General features: G+C 50.8%; 1 protein-coding gene across 9 annotated transcripts in view; it reads right to left on the bottom strand.

Annotated features, from left to right (window-relative positions):
• Positions 1 to 5,439, bottom strand: part of TRAK1 (trafficking kinesin protein 1) — a 158,282-nt gene extending 152,843 nt beyond the window's left edge. For 3 of the 9 annotated variants that reach the window (XR_009611951.3, XR_009611949.3, XR_009611950.3), the window contains exon 1: positions 1,552 to 1,749. Coding sequence is in view for 4 of the 9 variants with exons in the window: in XM_060638354.3 (XP_060494337.1) it covers positions 1,552 to 1,642 (91 nt within the window). In the remaining 5 variants the exon portion in view is untranslated. Of the gene's footprint in view, positions 1 to 1,551; positions 1,750 to 5,155 lie in introns of those variants that run through there. The other 6 variants (XM_060638361.3, XM_060638365.2, XM_060638354.3 and 3 more) reach the window with 5 other exon arrangements.
• Positions 5,440 to 14,815: the final 9,376 nt, after the last annotated feature.

Consider the following 14,815-nt stretch of genomic DNA (forward strand, 5'->3'; position numbering starts at 1 on the left):
ATATTCTACCCACTCACCTAATGATGAGAGACTGAGGGGAAGCAAGATCGTTGCAAAATAATTTATAGCATGTTTAAAAGACAGATGTGAATGTTTTCGTGTTTTGCTAAAAATTAAACGTTAGCTCTAGAATATCAGCGTAAGAGGCCCTCGTCCTGAATTCCATGTGCAAAAACCAACCGTTAAACAGACCACATTCCACTAAGAAGGAGAAAAGAACAGTTCCAACTTCTGAGTTTAGAGAAAATGTATAATTCTCTAGATTCTATTTCACATTTTTCTCACCCTATGCAAGAAGGGATATTTCACTGTCCAATCTTTTCTGCTTCATTCAGCCAAGTAAGTACCATTCAGGTTATACATTTTCCATGGAAAAGACATGAAGAATCTTATACTAGATACGAATTGATTAGCAAGACCTTAAACTTCATTGATAAAAGACGTCCATCCTATTTTATTTGGGCATGTTTTCAGAGGATAAACCACTGAGTTTGATGGCTTAGACCAGTGACAGAAAAGGAACAAATCCTAAAGCATGGCCCTGTGATGGGGAGGGACACCTGGGCAGGGCTGCTCCATAAGCAGAGCCAGAGCAATTCTCGTGGGGGCCGTCACGGGTCACTTACACCTCTTCCCACCTCCAGTGCTCTAAGACAGAGCCGGTTGTCATGATGGACCCCAGCAAAAAGCTGGCCTTGAATAGCTGTTAGTTGAACAGAATTACTGAACATGCGTAAAGACGTTTTACACAGCCCCCCCACACACACACTCACAGCACCCCACAATCTCTCATCCAAACTCCTACACGTCCTGAGACCTGAGCCGATTTGAACAGGACAAGAGGGGCTTGCCTCTCAGGAGTTGACTGGGTTTGGGCCCAGACAGCTCTTGTAACAGCACGCAGACTGGACACTCACCGACTATCGCACTCGGACCGGCCCCACGGCAGGGGAGACGAGCCACAGCAGCAATGATTCGCAAGCTCTCCATCACCGGGGTGTGGATCAGAGATACAGAGCCAAACACGTTTAGTCAAGGAAGGAAAAAAAAAAAACAGAAAACTAAAGGCAGAAAAGAGAGAAGGAGAAAAGGAGACACTAACTCTGTTCTTCACCTTTCAAAAAAGTCCTTGCTGAGCCAGATGCCAGTGGAGGCTCTGAGAAACCAGGATCAAGACACAGGATTAAGAAAATGAAGAGCTGGAGAGGCCAGGAGGGCCCCGGAGACCCTTCCTGTTCGGCTGCTGCAAAGAACCACAGGGGGAAGGTGGTGGGGGTCTGGGAGGCCTGGTCCCAGCTCCGACCTGGCCCTCATGGCCCCGTGTCACTGCCTCCCTTGAGCCGGGATGAGGGGACGAGGGAGGAACAGCCTCTAAGGACCCTCAGCGCTGCCCTTCCATGATTCAATATTGCGATTTCCCCACCACACACCCAAGGACGACCTGCCAAGCAGAACAGAGCAGGAGAGAAACTACTTCTCCTGCGGTCTTCTCTCCTCTCCGGCCACACCACAAAGGAAACAAAGAGCAGACAAGCCCAGCAGACAACTTACCGCACGAGTCTGTCCGGGTGAGCTTGCCCTGGGAGAGTGCTGGCAGAGGCTGGGCCCTGACGGGCTGCCTGAACTGACATACCAACGCCATGTGCAGGAATCGACCCCAAAGGCAACTCAGAGAGAAGACGGATCCTCCATGAGCACCCGGCTCGGGCAGGACCTCGGCACAGCCACCCTCCTGCGCCCTCCTCAGCAGTTTTCTCAGTCTGCTTGTTGGGGCAAATCCTAAGACCGTGAGCAGTTCTGGAAGTACAATGGGTTACGTAACCCCAGGCAGCCCAGCCACCCTATCGGCTCATCGTGTCGAACCGCCCCCAAGACAAAATGACGCGCCCAAAAATGTGATATCCCTAAGTCGAGGGGCGGGGGCGGCGCAGGGGAGCAGAGCTTCGTGGCCGGTGGCTGGCTCTGCCCAAAAATTAGAGAGGAACAAAAAGTCTGCTGTTCGTCTCGGCAGCCGGGGGCGGAGTACATTTCGCAGGCTCCCAGGGCCACACGTGGAAGAGCCCTGGGAGCCACGGATGCATTCTTGGGGACACTCCAGGTCTCCCCGAGGGTTTTCCCACTGTGTGTCCTCCTCACAGTGAGCATCTAGAAAGACGTCATCCTGAGCGTGTGTGTCGTGCATCAGCCAGCACCTCGAACGTGGATCGGGGCCGGCGTTTCCCTCCTGTTCACTAAGCCTCCTGCTCACGTGACAGCGCTGAGCTCTGCTTCTCAGCCGTCCCACGGCGCCTGCCACTGTGTCCCGGCAAGAGCCTCCGCCACCACGCCCCGCAGGGTCTGAAGCTTCAGCAGCACGCGCTCTGGCGTTTCTCCGTCCTCGGTCGTCACGTTCAGAGAAAGCGACACCATTTCCACGGGCTGGATGTTGCCTGGATTTCAACGGGCACAGATGCCACCGGGAGCCCAGGGGCTAGCTCACGTGTTTGCACAAACGCAGCTGGGGCGCTGCCTCCTCCGGGAAGCCCTCTGGGTCCTCCCCCAAACATTCCCCTCCAAGGCTCGGCCAGGCACCCCGTTACCGGGTTCCCACGTGCCCGTGCCGATCACTGTGTTCACCACAGTACACAGTTTGCACCAGCTCATCTGTCGACCCCGCTGCACTGCATGCCTGGGTGGCCGAGAACACCTGCCTCGGGGTCACGACCTGCATGCAAATCTCACCCCTCAGAGCTCAGGGATCTTAGGCAGGATACCGAACCTCTCGTGACTTAGTTTCTTTACCTGTAAAAAGGGGATAACAGACCCCACTTATTGGGCTCTGGCCACATGAGGTGCTATTTCAGCCACTGGGATTCAGGGCTGCACAAAGTCCTTGCCCTCAAAATACAAACCCATGTAGCTCATGACTAAGTCGGGGGAAGAAGAAAAGACAGGAAAGGGAGAAGGGAAAAGGGAGGGGTGGGACCAGTCTTCCTGTAAAGCGGTCACAAAAAGGTCTCTAATGAAATGCCATTTGGAGAAAGTGAAGAGGGAATCATGAGGCCATCGGGGCGTAAGGTGATCCAGGTGCCGGGCAACAGCAAGGACAAAGGCCCTGAGGCAGCACATTCTTGGTGAGTCCAAGGATTAGAAAGGAGGCCAGTGTCTCTGGGATGGAGTGGGCACAGACAAGAGTCAAAGGGACAGGAAAGCCCTGTCCCTTAGACCTCACAGGCCTCAATCAGATAGAAGCCTGCTGGAGGTTTGGAGCAGAAGGGTTAAACCATACGACGTGTGTAAAAAGACTCTTCGGTGGGAAGAGACTGCACAAAAGCAAGCAGGGAAGCGGGAGGCCCAATTAGGAGCCCCCTGGAATAATCCAGACGTGAGATGGAGGTGGCCTAGACCAGGGTAGATGCTGTGGAGCTGCTCAGAGACGGTCCAGTTCTGGACACACGGAAGACAGAGCCAACAGACTTCCCAGCAAACTGAGGTGTGAAAGAAATACAAATGCCTCCGAGGCATTTGGCCTGGGCAACTGGAAAGCCAGAAGCACCATTTACAAAGCCAAGGCAGACCACTGGAAAAGCAGGCGGAGGTGGAAACCAGTTCATTTTTGGTTGTTTGAGTTTGAGATGCCCGCAGATGTGAAGAGGTGAAGGTGAAGAGGTGAGATGTGGACTCGGACCATCATGTCTGGCCTCCAGGGGAGAGGTTGAGTCTGAAGACAGCAGCTAGACAGTGGTCAGCACAGGGCAGGTTTTAAATCCTGAAGATTGGGGGAGGGCACTTGGGGCACAGGTGTTTATGGGAGAGCAAGGACTGAGCCCCGGGCCCCCCAACATCCCCAGGCTTGGGAGGAGCAGCCAGCAAGGCAGGAGAACAGAAGAATCAAGACCAAAGCCAAGGGACCAGATTTCCAGGAGGAGGGAGTGGTCGGCAGTGTCAAATCCTGAAGGCTAAGGACAGACCCCTGCACTGGACGAGGCCATCGGTGCTGAGGAAATGGTGGGATCGCAGCCTGGACCCAGGTGAGAACAGAAGAGAAAATGCAGTCAGCTCACTGAGAAGCAGAGACGCAGCTATGGGCACTGCCTGTGGGGAAAGTGGAGCCAAGAAGGATTATCTTTACAAAGGGAGAGATCACAGCATGTCTCTGTGCTGATAGCAGAGATCCAGGAGCAAAGGAAAACAGCAGATGTAGACAGAAAGGAGATGTCAGAAATGTGTCCTTCCTCCCGCAGGTGGGCACGCAGGGGTGGGATTTGGAGCAAGAGTAGACAGAGGGCCACTTACGGGGCCAGAGTTCAGCACGAGGGCTAGGCACCCAGGCTGGGCTCCTGGGCCATCTCAGCGTCCCTCTACACTCAGGACACTCCTGACACATGGGAGGTCCTTCACGCTTAACGTCAGATAGAGCCATGAAAAGCTACTGGAAGCAAATCTGCACATTTTAAGCTGTCATCGGGCATTCTTTCAAACAGGGGAAGAAAAGTAAACACTGCAGACAGAACGAGAACTGGGGCAAACTTTGATATGAACGCATCTGGACTTAACTCTAACGATGCCCCTTGCTGCTGTTCCACACACCATCCTACACCATCTCTGTTCAGAGCCCTTGCCTGCACCGGCTCCAAGCCCTGGTCTCGATGACCCCTTTGGGGAAAAGGAGCCAGCGAGAGCTCTCGTACCATTAACGCTGCTCTGCTCCTGGGACACGGGGAAGACGTGACTGACGCAGGCATCCATAAGGAGCGATATGGGCACAAACCTTGGCGGTATACAAAGGGTGTGGAAAGCAGTTCCCCATGTTTGCATCCCAGCACCCAGCTGTGTGCTATTTCCATCACGCCTGTCCTTATGTGTGAATCAGAAACTGAGCGTCAGAGAGACGGAGCGGCACCAAACTACGCTGAGCATCGCTACGGGCCACGCGTGCTGCTGGGGGTTCAAAATTCCCATCCTGAACCTTCACGGCAATTCTACGAGGCACTGTCTTCATCTCACGTTGGTTCTAGACGGCAGGTCTCAAAATCCCACAGCTCAGACTCTTTGCACTCAGACTTCTCCTCCTGGGCCCCTCACACCTCGCCCAACGCACTCCTGCAGTCACGCCCTCCCCCAGTCCTCACTGACTGAGGCCACCCTCCCTCCCTGGCAGGAAAGGCCCCCTTACCGGTGATGGTGCAGGCATCCCGGTACCCTCTGCAGCTGGGAGCATCTTCCACAGCCTCGCTTACATAGTGCTCCTCAGGGATGCCCGGGCTGCAGGCTAGGACTGCATGGTTGCACACCTCCAAAGGGGGCACGGAGTGGGCCAAAGTGTCGTCGTGCGGAGCTGTGGCGTCCAGCTTGGCAGGTTTCACGGGGAGGTACCCACTGCCATCGGGGGGCCCGCTGCCGGAGTCTGGGGCAGTTGGGTGGACAGGCCCCAGTAGGTCTGGCACACCAGCGGGGGCTCCTTACAGGGAATCTATAGGACAATCGAGAGAGAAGGGCAGAGTTAGTCGAGTCCCTGAAGAAAATAAAAATAAAAAAATAAAAAATAAGGGCCCTGAGATGATGTGGGCTCAGATCACAAGTCCTGAAAAGCGTTTTCTTCAAGCCAAGGTATTTCCAAGCAGGTTCCCCAACTTTGATAAGAGAACTGCAGTCAATTGCAGAAATGCTTTAGCACGGCAGTTCTCAAAGTGTGACCCGAGAACCCCTGGGGTTCCCTGAGACCAGTGTGAAGGGTCCACACACAAGGTCAAAGTAGTCCACTCTCATACTCTCACGGATGCACAATGGAGTTTTCCAGAGACCATATGATGTGTGGTGACATCTTTGCCCCGAAGGCTTATTAGTGGAATGTGTACTTCTGTATCCCTGTGGCTTGAATTTTTGTTTTGATTTCTAATACAATGGATGTGAATCAATATAACACGCATGAACAAAAGCTCTTGGGGATCCTCAATGATTTTTAAGGGGTCCTGGGACCAGGAAAGTTTGAGAATTACTGCTCCAGTACGTAATGTACTTAGAGTTCTTTTTTTTTTTTTTTATAAGAAAGAAAACAAAAAGAGGGGAAAGTTAACAGATATCTCACCCAACATGGTACAGTCAGTTCTGAACAAAAACTACAGCCCTGTGACCTTTCCCTTCAACAAGAGGTTATTTACCACAATACACCAAGAGTCTCTATATTAATGAATTCAGCCGTCATTAAAATGAACACACACAGAGGACTTATGCAGCCACACGGCAATTGGGGGTCTGGGTGGGGCCTGCCTGTGGCCCCTCTGTCCCTCTGCCAGCTGTCCCTGGCTGCCACCTGCCTGGACCCAGCCCAAGGACACCAGAAGCAACCTGGTTGTGACATCTTGGCCTGGTTCCCTCCCCCGGGGTGGGGCACACAGCAGCTCCCAGCGCTAAGGCCCGAGGAGTGTCCCCTGAGTGGGGCCCGGGACAGGCCAAGCCGGGCTCTCCAGACAGGCAGAGGAAGAAGGCTGCAATCTCTTGCTGTGTATTACACCGTTCCCATGCATTTTGGGGCTTTGTAATCTTAGTGACAAGAAAGCCCCTCCCTCCCACCCTTTTTTCCCTCTGGGGCATCTCCCTCGACCACGGCGTCCCCAGGTAGCCCTCTTCCTATAGAGAACTTCACCACACCACGCGCCCAATTCCGAGGACCATTTGTTCCGTGCACCCTCGCTCAGTGCCTGCCGGCTGGAAGCTGTACTACAGCAGAACGCTTTTCACATTCCCCTTCACCATTTTTACTATTATGAGACTTTACCTCCAAATGCTTCAATCAACACTGCTTTCCAAATTAAAAAAAAAAAAAAAAAAAAAAAAAAAATGAACACACAAATATAAACTGGGAAGGAGGAAGGGAGCCTGGATATCCCTGGTGAAAAGTGAAAGGTAACCAGAGAGAGAACTGGATTGTAACAGCCAGTCAGTGATTCAAATACAGACAAACGGATAAGACGCCTGTTAAGAAAAAGCCTAGAATATCCAAGCAGAGCCCTACAAACATTCTGGGCAGCAGAGGCCGGAGGAGGCAGACCAGACCTCCAGAAGTGACCAGTGAATCAGTCAAGCTACTGTTCCGTGCAAAGACAACAGAAAGACATTGTCAGAGATTTAAAAACTTAAAGATCTGACCCCTGATAAGCCTGGGGAGCTCCAGCCAGGTGTGCTGACCACACCTTATGGGCTCCCACTAATGAAAAGGCCAAGAAAAAGAACTTGAAGGTAAGGAAAACAAGCCACATTAAGAATGGCAGTGAAATTAAACCAGAGACACTTAGAATTGATGCGTAAATAATGTACGTGATTCACAAACCTGAAGCAAAGTGCTCAAAAGAAAAAAATGGTCAAAGGATATAAAGATTCTCTCCAGTCCCCAAAAAGAAATACAAACACACACACACACACACACCAAGCATGTTAAGGAACCTTAGCCATGATCCTCCCCCCACACCCAAAATCTTTTTCTTTTTTTAAGTTTTTATTTATTGTTGAGAGACAGAGAGAGAAGGACAGAGAGAGAATCCCAAGCAGATTCCATACTTTCAGCACAGAGCCCGATATGGGGCTCTGTGATATCATGATATCATGATCTCTGTGATATCATGATATCATGACCCAAGTGGAAACCAAGAGTTGGACACTTAACTGACTGAGCCACCCAGACGCCAACCCCCCCAGAAAAAAGTCTTAATCAGGCTGATAAAGATTTAAAAATTATAACAAGGTTCAAGTTGGCAAGAGTTTTGAGAAACTCTCAGTTTTATGTATTACCTGCGGTGGGAAGGTGGGAGGGGTGGTCATAAATCCGGAAGGACAGCCTGGCTAACTGTATATGGCCCTTCGGCTCGGGTGGACGTGGCCCAGGATGTTTATCACCGCGAAATGCCAAGAACAGCCCCACGTGCTACAGAGAGCAGGGGTCAATCACATTTCTGCCACAGAGAAGGCAAGCAGGCAGCTGTGGAAAGGAAGTTTCAGAGAGGGAAGGAATTCTTCATCACGGACTGAACCCTCACTCAAACCTTCTGTAATCCGCACTCAGATGCATTCTGTCTGATCCTAACACAGAAGTTTGAACTACTTTCTCCTTTTGCAAAATGCCACTGTTCTACTGAAAGCTAAGAAAATGCTGTTTGAATCAAAGTGTGTGTGTGTGTGTGTGTGTGTGTGTGTGTGTGTGTGTGTATTTTTTAAACAAAGGGTCTCAAACATAGAGATTTCTTGAAAAGGACTTCAGCCATGGATTACACAACTTTTGTTTCATGGCCCGCCAGGTCAGGGAACTGGCTTAAATCCCGATGACTAGCCCTACAGGCTACTGTCCTGCCTCCTGGCACCTCTACTTGGATTTACAGCAGTCATACGCTCACCCCAGAAACATACAGTTATAAAACGAATAGTTCAAGTATAAACACTTTCTTTAAAAACCTATCTTGGGGGCGCCTGGGTGGCTCAGTCGGTTGAGCGTCCAACTTCGGCTCAGGTCATGATCTCATGGTTTGTGGGTTCGAGCCCCACGTCAGGCTCTGTGCTGACAGCTCAGAGCCTGGAGCCTGCTTCAGATTCTGTCTCTGTCTCTCCCTTACGCTCTGTCTCTGTCTGTCAAAAATAAATAAATGTTAAAAAAAAAAAAAATTTTTTTTTTTTTTAAAAAAAAACCTATTTTGGACACCTCAGCAAATGCTCGCTCACACATCACAACACAGGCGACCGTTCTGAAGTACAAAATACCCACATTATATGCTGCAGCTGGCAGAGCCTTCAGAAGCTTGAGAGGCCTCCCTCTCCTTCTCTAACTAGAATGGAACTACTCCAATTTGTTTTCTCATCTCAAACCCCAGTGAAAATAATCAAGTCCAAAGGCGTGTGCATTCACACACGAAGCACACTTGAGGTACATCCCGTCGCACAATTTGTGAATTTTAATTCTAACCACATTAACTTTTTAGGCCATGGTATTTTTATTTTGTTGTGGTACAAGTAAAACCCACACAACATAAAATGTGCCCTCTTAACCATTTTTATTTTTTTTTTTTCAATATATGAAGTTTATTGTCAAATTGGTTTCCATACAACACCCAGTGCTCATCCCAAAAGGTGCCCTCCTCAATACCCATCACCCACCCACCCCCTCCCTGACACCCCCCATCAGCCCTCAGTTTGTTCTCAGTTTTGTTTTTTTTTTTAATTTTTTTTTAGCGTATATTTATTTTTGAGACAGAGAGACAGAGCATGAACGGGGGAGGGGCAGAGAGAGAGGGAGACACAGAATCGGAAACAGGCTCCAGGCTCTGAGCCGTCAGCACAGAGCCCGACGCGGGGCTCGAACTCACGGACCGTGAGATCATGACCTGAGCCGAAGTCGGACGCTCAACCGACTGAGCCACCCAGGCGCCCCTGTTCTCAGTTTTTAAGAGTCTCTTATGCTTTGGCTCTTTTGCACTCTAACCTCTTTTTTTTTTTCCTTCCCCTCCCCCATGGGTTTCTCCTCTTAACCATTTTTAAGTGTAAAGTTCAGTAGTCCTTAAGGACACTCACATTGTTGTGCAACCAATCCACAGAATGCTTCCTTCCAGAACCTGGCAACCACCGTCTACTTTGGTTTTTGTTTTTTTCTTTAATGTTTACTTATTTTGAGATAGAGCAGGGGAGGGGCAGAGAGAGAGGGGGAGAGAGAAGTCCAAGCAGGCTCCACGCCATCAGTGCAGAGCCCGACGTGGGGCTCACACTCGTGAACCGTGAGATCACGACCTGGGCCGAAATCAGGAGTTGGACGTTTAACCGAGCCGCTCAAGTGCCCCCACCACCATCTACTTTCTAGTTTACGAATTCGCTACTCTAAGTACCTCATGTGAGTGGAACCATACCGTACTTGCCTTTTTTGCAACTGGCTTATGTCACTTAGCATAATATCCTCAAGGTTTATCCACATTGTGGCATGTGTTGGAATTTCATTCTTTTTTAAGGCTGCATGATACTTCACTGGGCTGGGGAGCCCTTCTTGAAATGAAAAGACCAATCGTTAGCCCCTTAAAATCAAGTGGAAAACAACCTAAACGACTGATACAAAAACGGTTACAAATTACAGTCCACCCAAACCAATGAATTCTGTAAGATGAGATAATCCACCACAAACCTCCCTGCCAGGTGTGGCACTCTCAAAACAATCAAGTATCAAAACAACACTCTCAAAATAATCACAGGCTCGCAGATTCTGGCGCCTTCCTTGGTTCCACCATGATACTCATATGCCGGCATTTCCGACCCTTTTTCACTGCGAAACCTTTCTCCGCGTGATCCCTGCTTATGAGGCATTTACTTCACGGATTTCACTTTGGGAAAGCCTCCCTGTGTGTCACACATCACCATGCCTTCATCATCACTCGTCTGGGACACATCTCTCCTACACACCGTGAGCATCCTGAAAGCCTGGGCCGGTCCTGGCACCTGCTGGGTACTAAGTTAATATTTGCAGAATAAACAATAACCAAAAAAAAAAAAAAATGTGCGTTGGTCCAAATGATGTTAAGGATCTCCTGAAGCCAACAAGTTATGGTTCTATGATCCACAGGAACCAAAGGATCCAAACTCCCGAATTAGAAATTACAAGTCCAAATGCTAACCTTGAAGACTAACAGAAATCAAAGGGAAACCTTGTGAAGCACTCCCGAGCTGTCCCAGGGATGAGGACCACACCCCCAGGGCTCTCCATGATGGCTCTAACTGAAACCCACTGCATCCCTTCCATTACTGACCAATATACAGCAAACGTGAGCTCGTGTAAGACGATCCATCCGGAATCCAGCAATCAGAAATTCTCATTTATAAACTGCTCAAAAGCTGCTTGTGAATCCCTCAGCCAGTTTCTAGCTTGAAGAAAGTCATAGCGCGTCTTGGGGGTGGTGGGACAGGGGCGACGACTCTTCCTCCTTCCCCAAGGTGCCACCCGGTGAGCAGTGCTGGGAGAGACACCCTAATGCTTCAAGATCAATCTTCCCAGAACAAGTGTTTATCCGTGTTTTTATTCATCATGCAGTTTTCTGCAGATAGTTCTGGATCCGGAAGAGCTCAAGGATCAGAAAGAGAGCCAGCCAGCCAACCAAGCAAACTGAGAAGGCAAGCAGCCACTGCACAGGAGGCCACCCCGCTTCAGCACGTGGCCCCAACAACCCCAGAGCATCATCTGGGGAGAAGGGGCCAGAGATAAGCTCCTGTAGGCCTCAGAGCCTCGGACCCCTCCTCTCTGGGGGAACAATGCCCACATCTCTCAGACTGTTAAACAGATTACAGACAGGGATGCGACGAAAATACCCAGCACCATGCTAAGCACACAGGAAACCTTCAAGGTTGGCAAACTCTCAAATGGCCCCTCCCCCGTTATTTATTTACCGTTATTTATTTATGGGAATTTAATGTTCCTAAATGTGCACAGTTTTGAACACCGGTATTCTACAAGGCAGTGCATATCGCAACCGTCTGCAAATTCTTAACAGTATCAACTTCCATCGGGAGCTCATAATGTGTGCCAGGCACTGTGTCGAGAGCACTCTGGAAGCTCTAAGTTGCACCACCCACCACCCCCACCTCCCTCTTTGCAGGGGTACCGTGACCAGCCCCATTTTACAGTGAAGGAGAGGAACGCTCAGAGAGGTTCAGTAACTTTCCGAAGGTCACAGAGCCAGCAATCCCGACGAGTGACGGAAACCCAATGTGAAAACAATTCCTGGCACCCGGTCTCTTGCCTTCCCCTCCGTCTAACGTACGCAGGCATTTCTGAGGCTTCACGGGGTTCAGGAACAAAGCAGCCGCAGCCCTGGGTGCTCTCTGGCTCCAGCGAACCCTGGCACATCAAGCAAAAGGCCTCTTTGAGGCAGCGGAAACAAATACGGCTTAAGAGAAGCGAGAGTGGATGGTCCCGAGCCATGAAAGCGCCTCTGTTTCACTGCCTGAATTCTGCTTGCGGGGCCCGCGGGAAGGAGGGATTTTTCCTAGCAGAGGAGTGAGAAATTCTGCAACCTGGTCAATTTTTCAGCAAAAGAGGTGCCGGGAAAAGAAGTCGGAGAAAGTACACACGGAGGCGGCTTTGCATTCGAGCTGAGAGAATTCTCCGGCCTCCTGCCGCCTCACTCTTCTGCTCAACCTGTGGTCAACGATCCGGCCCCCCTGGCGGTGAGAGGACGTGACAGGCCGCTGGTCTTACTCAAGTTTGGTGCTGACAAAGTACACGTGTGCAAGTGCCTCCTCGTCCCGCGGGTGATCTTTGGGAACCTGAACTAGAAACGAAGGAGCCGTAGGACACTGAGGTGGTGTCGCTTCTGTGGGCCTCAGATGCGTCATCCGGAGAACGGAAGGACTTGGGCGAGCATGAACCAGCCAGCCCCCCTGCAGCTAAGCCACACCAGGAGCCCCAAAAGCACAGGAAGTTATGGGAAGGCTTCTGTGTCCTCGTCCTCGTCAGCCCTTCCCCCCGCACCCCTTGGGCTATCACCATGAACCCTCCCCCACCCACACACAGGGGACCTCTGGCAGGACAGCCAAGTAATAGTGCCCTCCGTGAACACAAATCACTGTGTCTCCCAACGGCCAGACAAGAAGCTTCCACCAGGACAAACTCAGAAGTTGACAGGAGAAAACCAGAACGCAGCTCCAGGTTGGTAGCCCAACAGGTGACAAGGAGAAGCCAGTACAAGGTGACCCCCTCCATGGCCAGCCAGGAATCTGAGCTTTCAAGGCTTTCCCCCCGCCCCCCACCCCCAGGCAGAGGCATCCAATCTATCTGGGGACTGTGACTTACTGTCACAGTTAAGCAGCTCTAAACAGATAGGTCCACGTACAGCCAAAGTTTCCGAAAAGGGACTAATGGTTCATCAGGATTCTATCAGTCCTCTACCGCTGCTGTGGCAAACTGCCGCAAATTTGGTGGTCTGAAATGACACCCATTCATGAACTCACAGCTTTACAGGTTAGCAATGTGACCTGGGCCTCCCTGGGCTCCAGGCAAGGTACAGAAGGGCTCCGCTCTCCTTCCTGGCCCTCTGGGGAAGCACCTGTATCCAAACTTATTCAGGCTGTCGGTTGAAATCTGTTCCTTGTGTTGGCAGGAATGAGATCCTCGTTTCCTTGCTGGGCTGTCGCTGGGAGCCAGTCTTTGCTGCCAGCAAGCCTGAGTTCTTTGTCACACTCTCCATGCGCTCCCAGGGGCCCCTCTTTGGTCCTCGTCTGTGCCCCCCACATCTCCGAGCACACTGAATCCTCTTACCTAGAACCTATCTTCCCCTTCCTCCACATCTTTATAGCTTCCTCTTCCATCTTCCTTTTCTGCCTCTAAGGGCTCCTGTGATTACAGTCAGATAAGCCAAGACAATCTCCCTGTCTTAAATTAAATCATGTGACCAATAACCTTAATTCCAACTGAAAGCCCCTTTGTGGCAGTACCTAGGTTAGTGCTTGATTAACCAGGAGACAGCAATCCTGAGGGAACAACTTTAGAATTTTCCCTCCCACAAGGGCCTTTGGTTCTGAAGGCAAAGGACACCTCAGGAGCCCCCCCCCCCCCCCCCGCCACGTTGCCCCAAGCCTGGCGAGAAGGCAAACCAGTCAGCTCACAGCCACCCACACCTTTTTGGCCCCACAGGAAGATGATTTTTAGACCCAACACTGGAGACCAAACAGGCCTGGGATTAGTCCCAGCTCTGCCACCACCTACTGACTGCAATCCTTGGTCGGGTTCCAAGATATCTCTCATCTGTAAAATGTGGGTGCCACCAACTGGTTCTCAAGTAGCCAGAAGAAGCAGACACAATGAAAGCAGATGGCCTGCCAGGCCTAGGAAGGGACCCTAAGCATGAGCACCTGAACACAGAGCAGAGGCACAGTTAAGTTTACAATTCTCTCTCAAGAGTAAGATTACCAGAAGCGCCCGGGTGGCTCCGTCGGTCATGCGTCCGACTTCAGCTCAGGTCATAATCTCGTGGGCCAGGAGTTCGAGCCCCGGACAGGCTCTGTGTTGACAGCTCAGAGCCTAGAGCCTACTCTGGATTCTGTTTCTCCCTCTGTCTGTCCATCCCCCACTTGCACTCCATCTCTCTCTCCCGCTCTCTCTTTCAAAAATAAATAAACATTTAAAAAAAAAAAAAAAAAAGAATAAGCACACGAGGCCAGGTAATTTGTAGGCTGTGGCCGCAACGCATGTACTCCTGGACCCGGACATACCCCAGAGACCGACTCACTCACAAAGGACACTAAGGTGCGGCTGGGGCCTGGCTTGCCCCGCTCTCTGGCCAAGGCTATTCTTTTTCTTGCCATACTACAGCTGCTTCTCTGAGCAAAGTGTGTGCTCAGAAGGCAGTGAGACCTACGTGTGCTATTTCAAAATGCAGACAGCCTCCACACTCCTGTCATTGTAAAATGAGCCACAGGCCTGACACTGGACTTAGTAATTTACATGCATGACCTCCCTTAGGGCTCACAACCTATAAAAGTAATATCAGTATCTTCTTTTTACAGGAGGGGAACAGGCTCGGAGAGATTAAATAACTTGCCCAGGATCTGAACGGCCCCAAAGACGCTGCTCTATTACAGTTGTGAGTAATCCCGTGTGGCTGTGTCGTTCAGTAAAGTGGAGAATCATATCCCACACGATCTCTCACCGCTGACCATTCTCCTACATCTGTCCCCTGTCTCTCCAGACCATGCTCCCGCCATAACAGGGGCGAAGGAACTCAGAGTGAAGACCCCAACGAAACCACTCGATTCCGCATAAGAAATAAGCACGCGCACACCCTCCGCCAGCCCAAGGTGGGGTCTGACCTCCTGGGCC

This window comes from Panthera onca, chromosome C2, assembly GCF_046562875.1.
Source record: "Panthera onca isolate mPanOnc1 chromosome C2, mPanOnc1 haplotype 2, whole genome shotgun sequence".
Lineage (NCBI taxonomy): Eukaryota > Metazoa > Chordata > Mammalia > Carnivora > Felidae > Panthera > Panthera onca.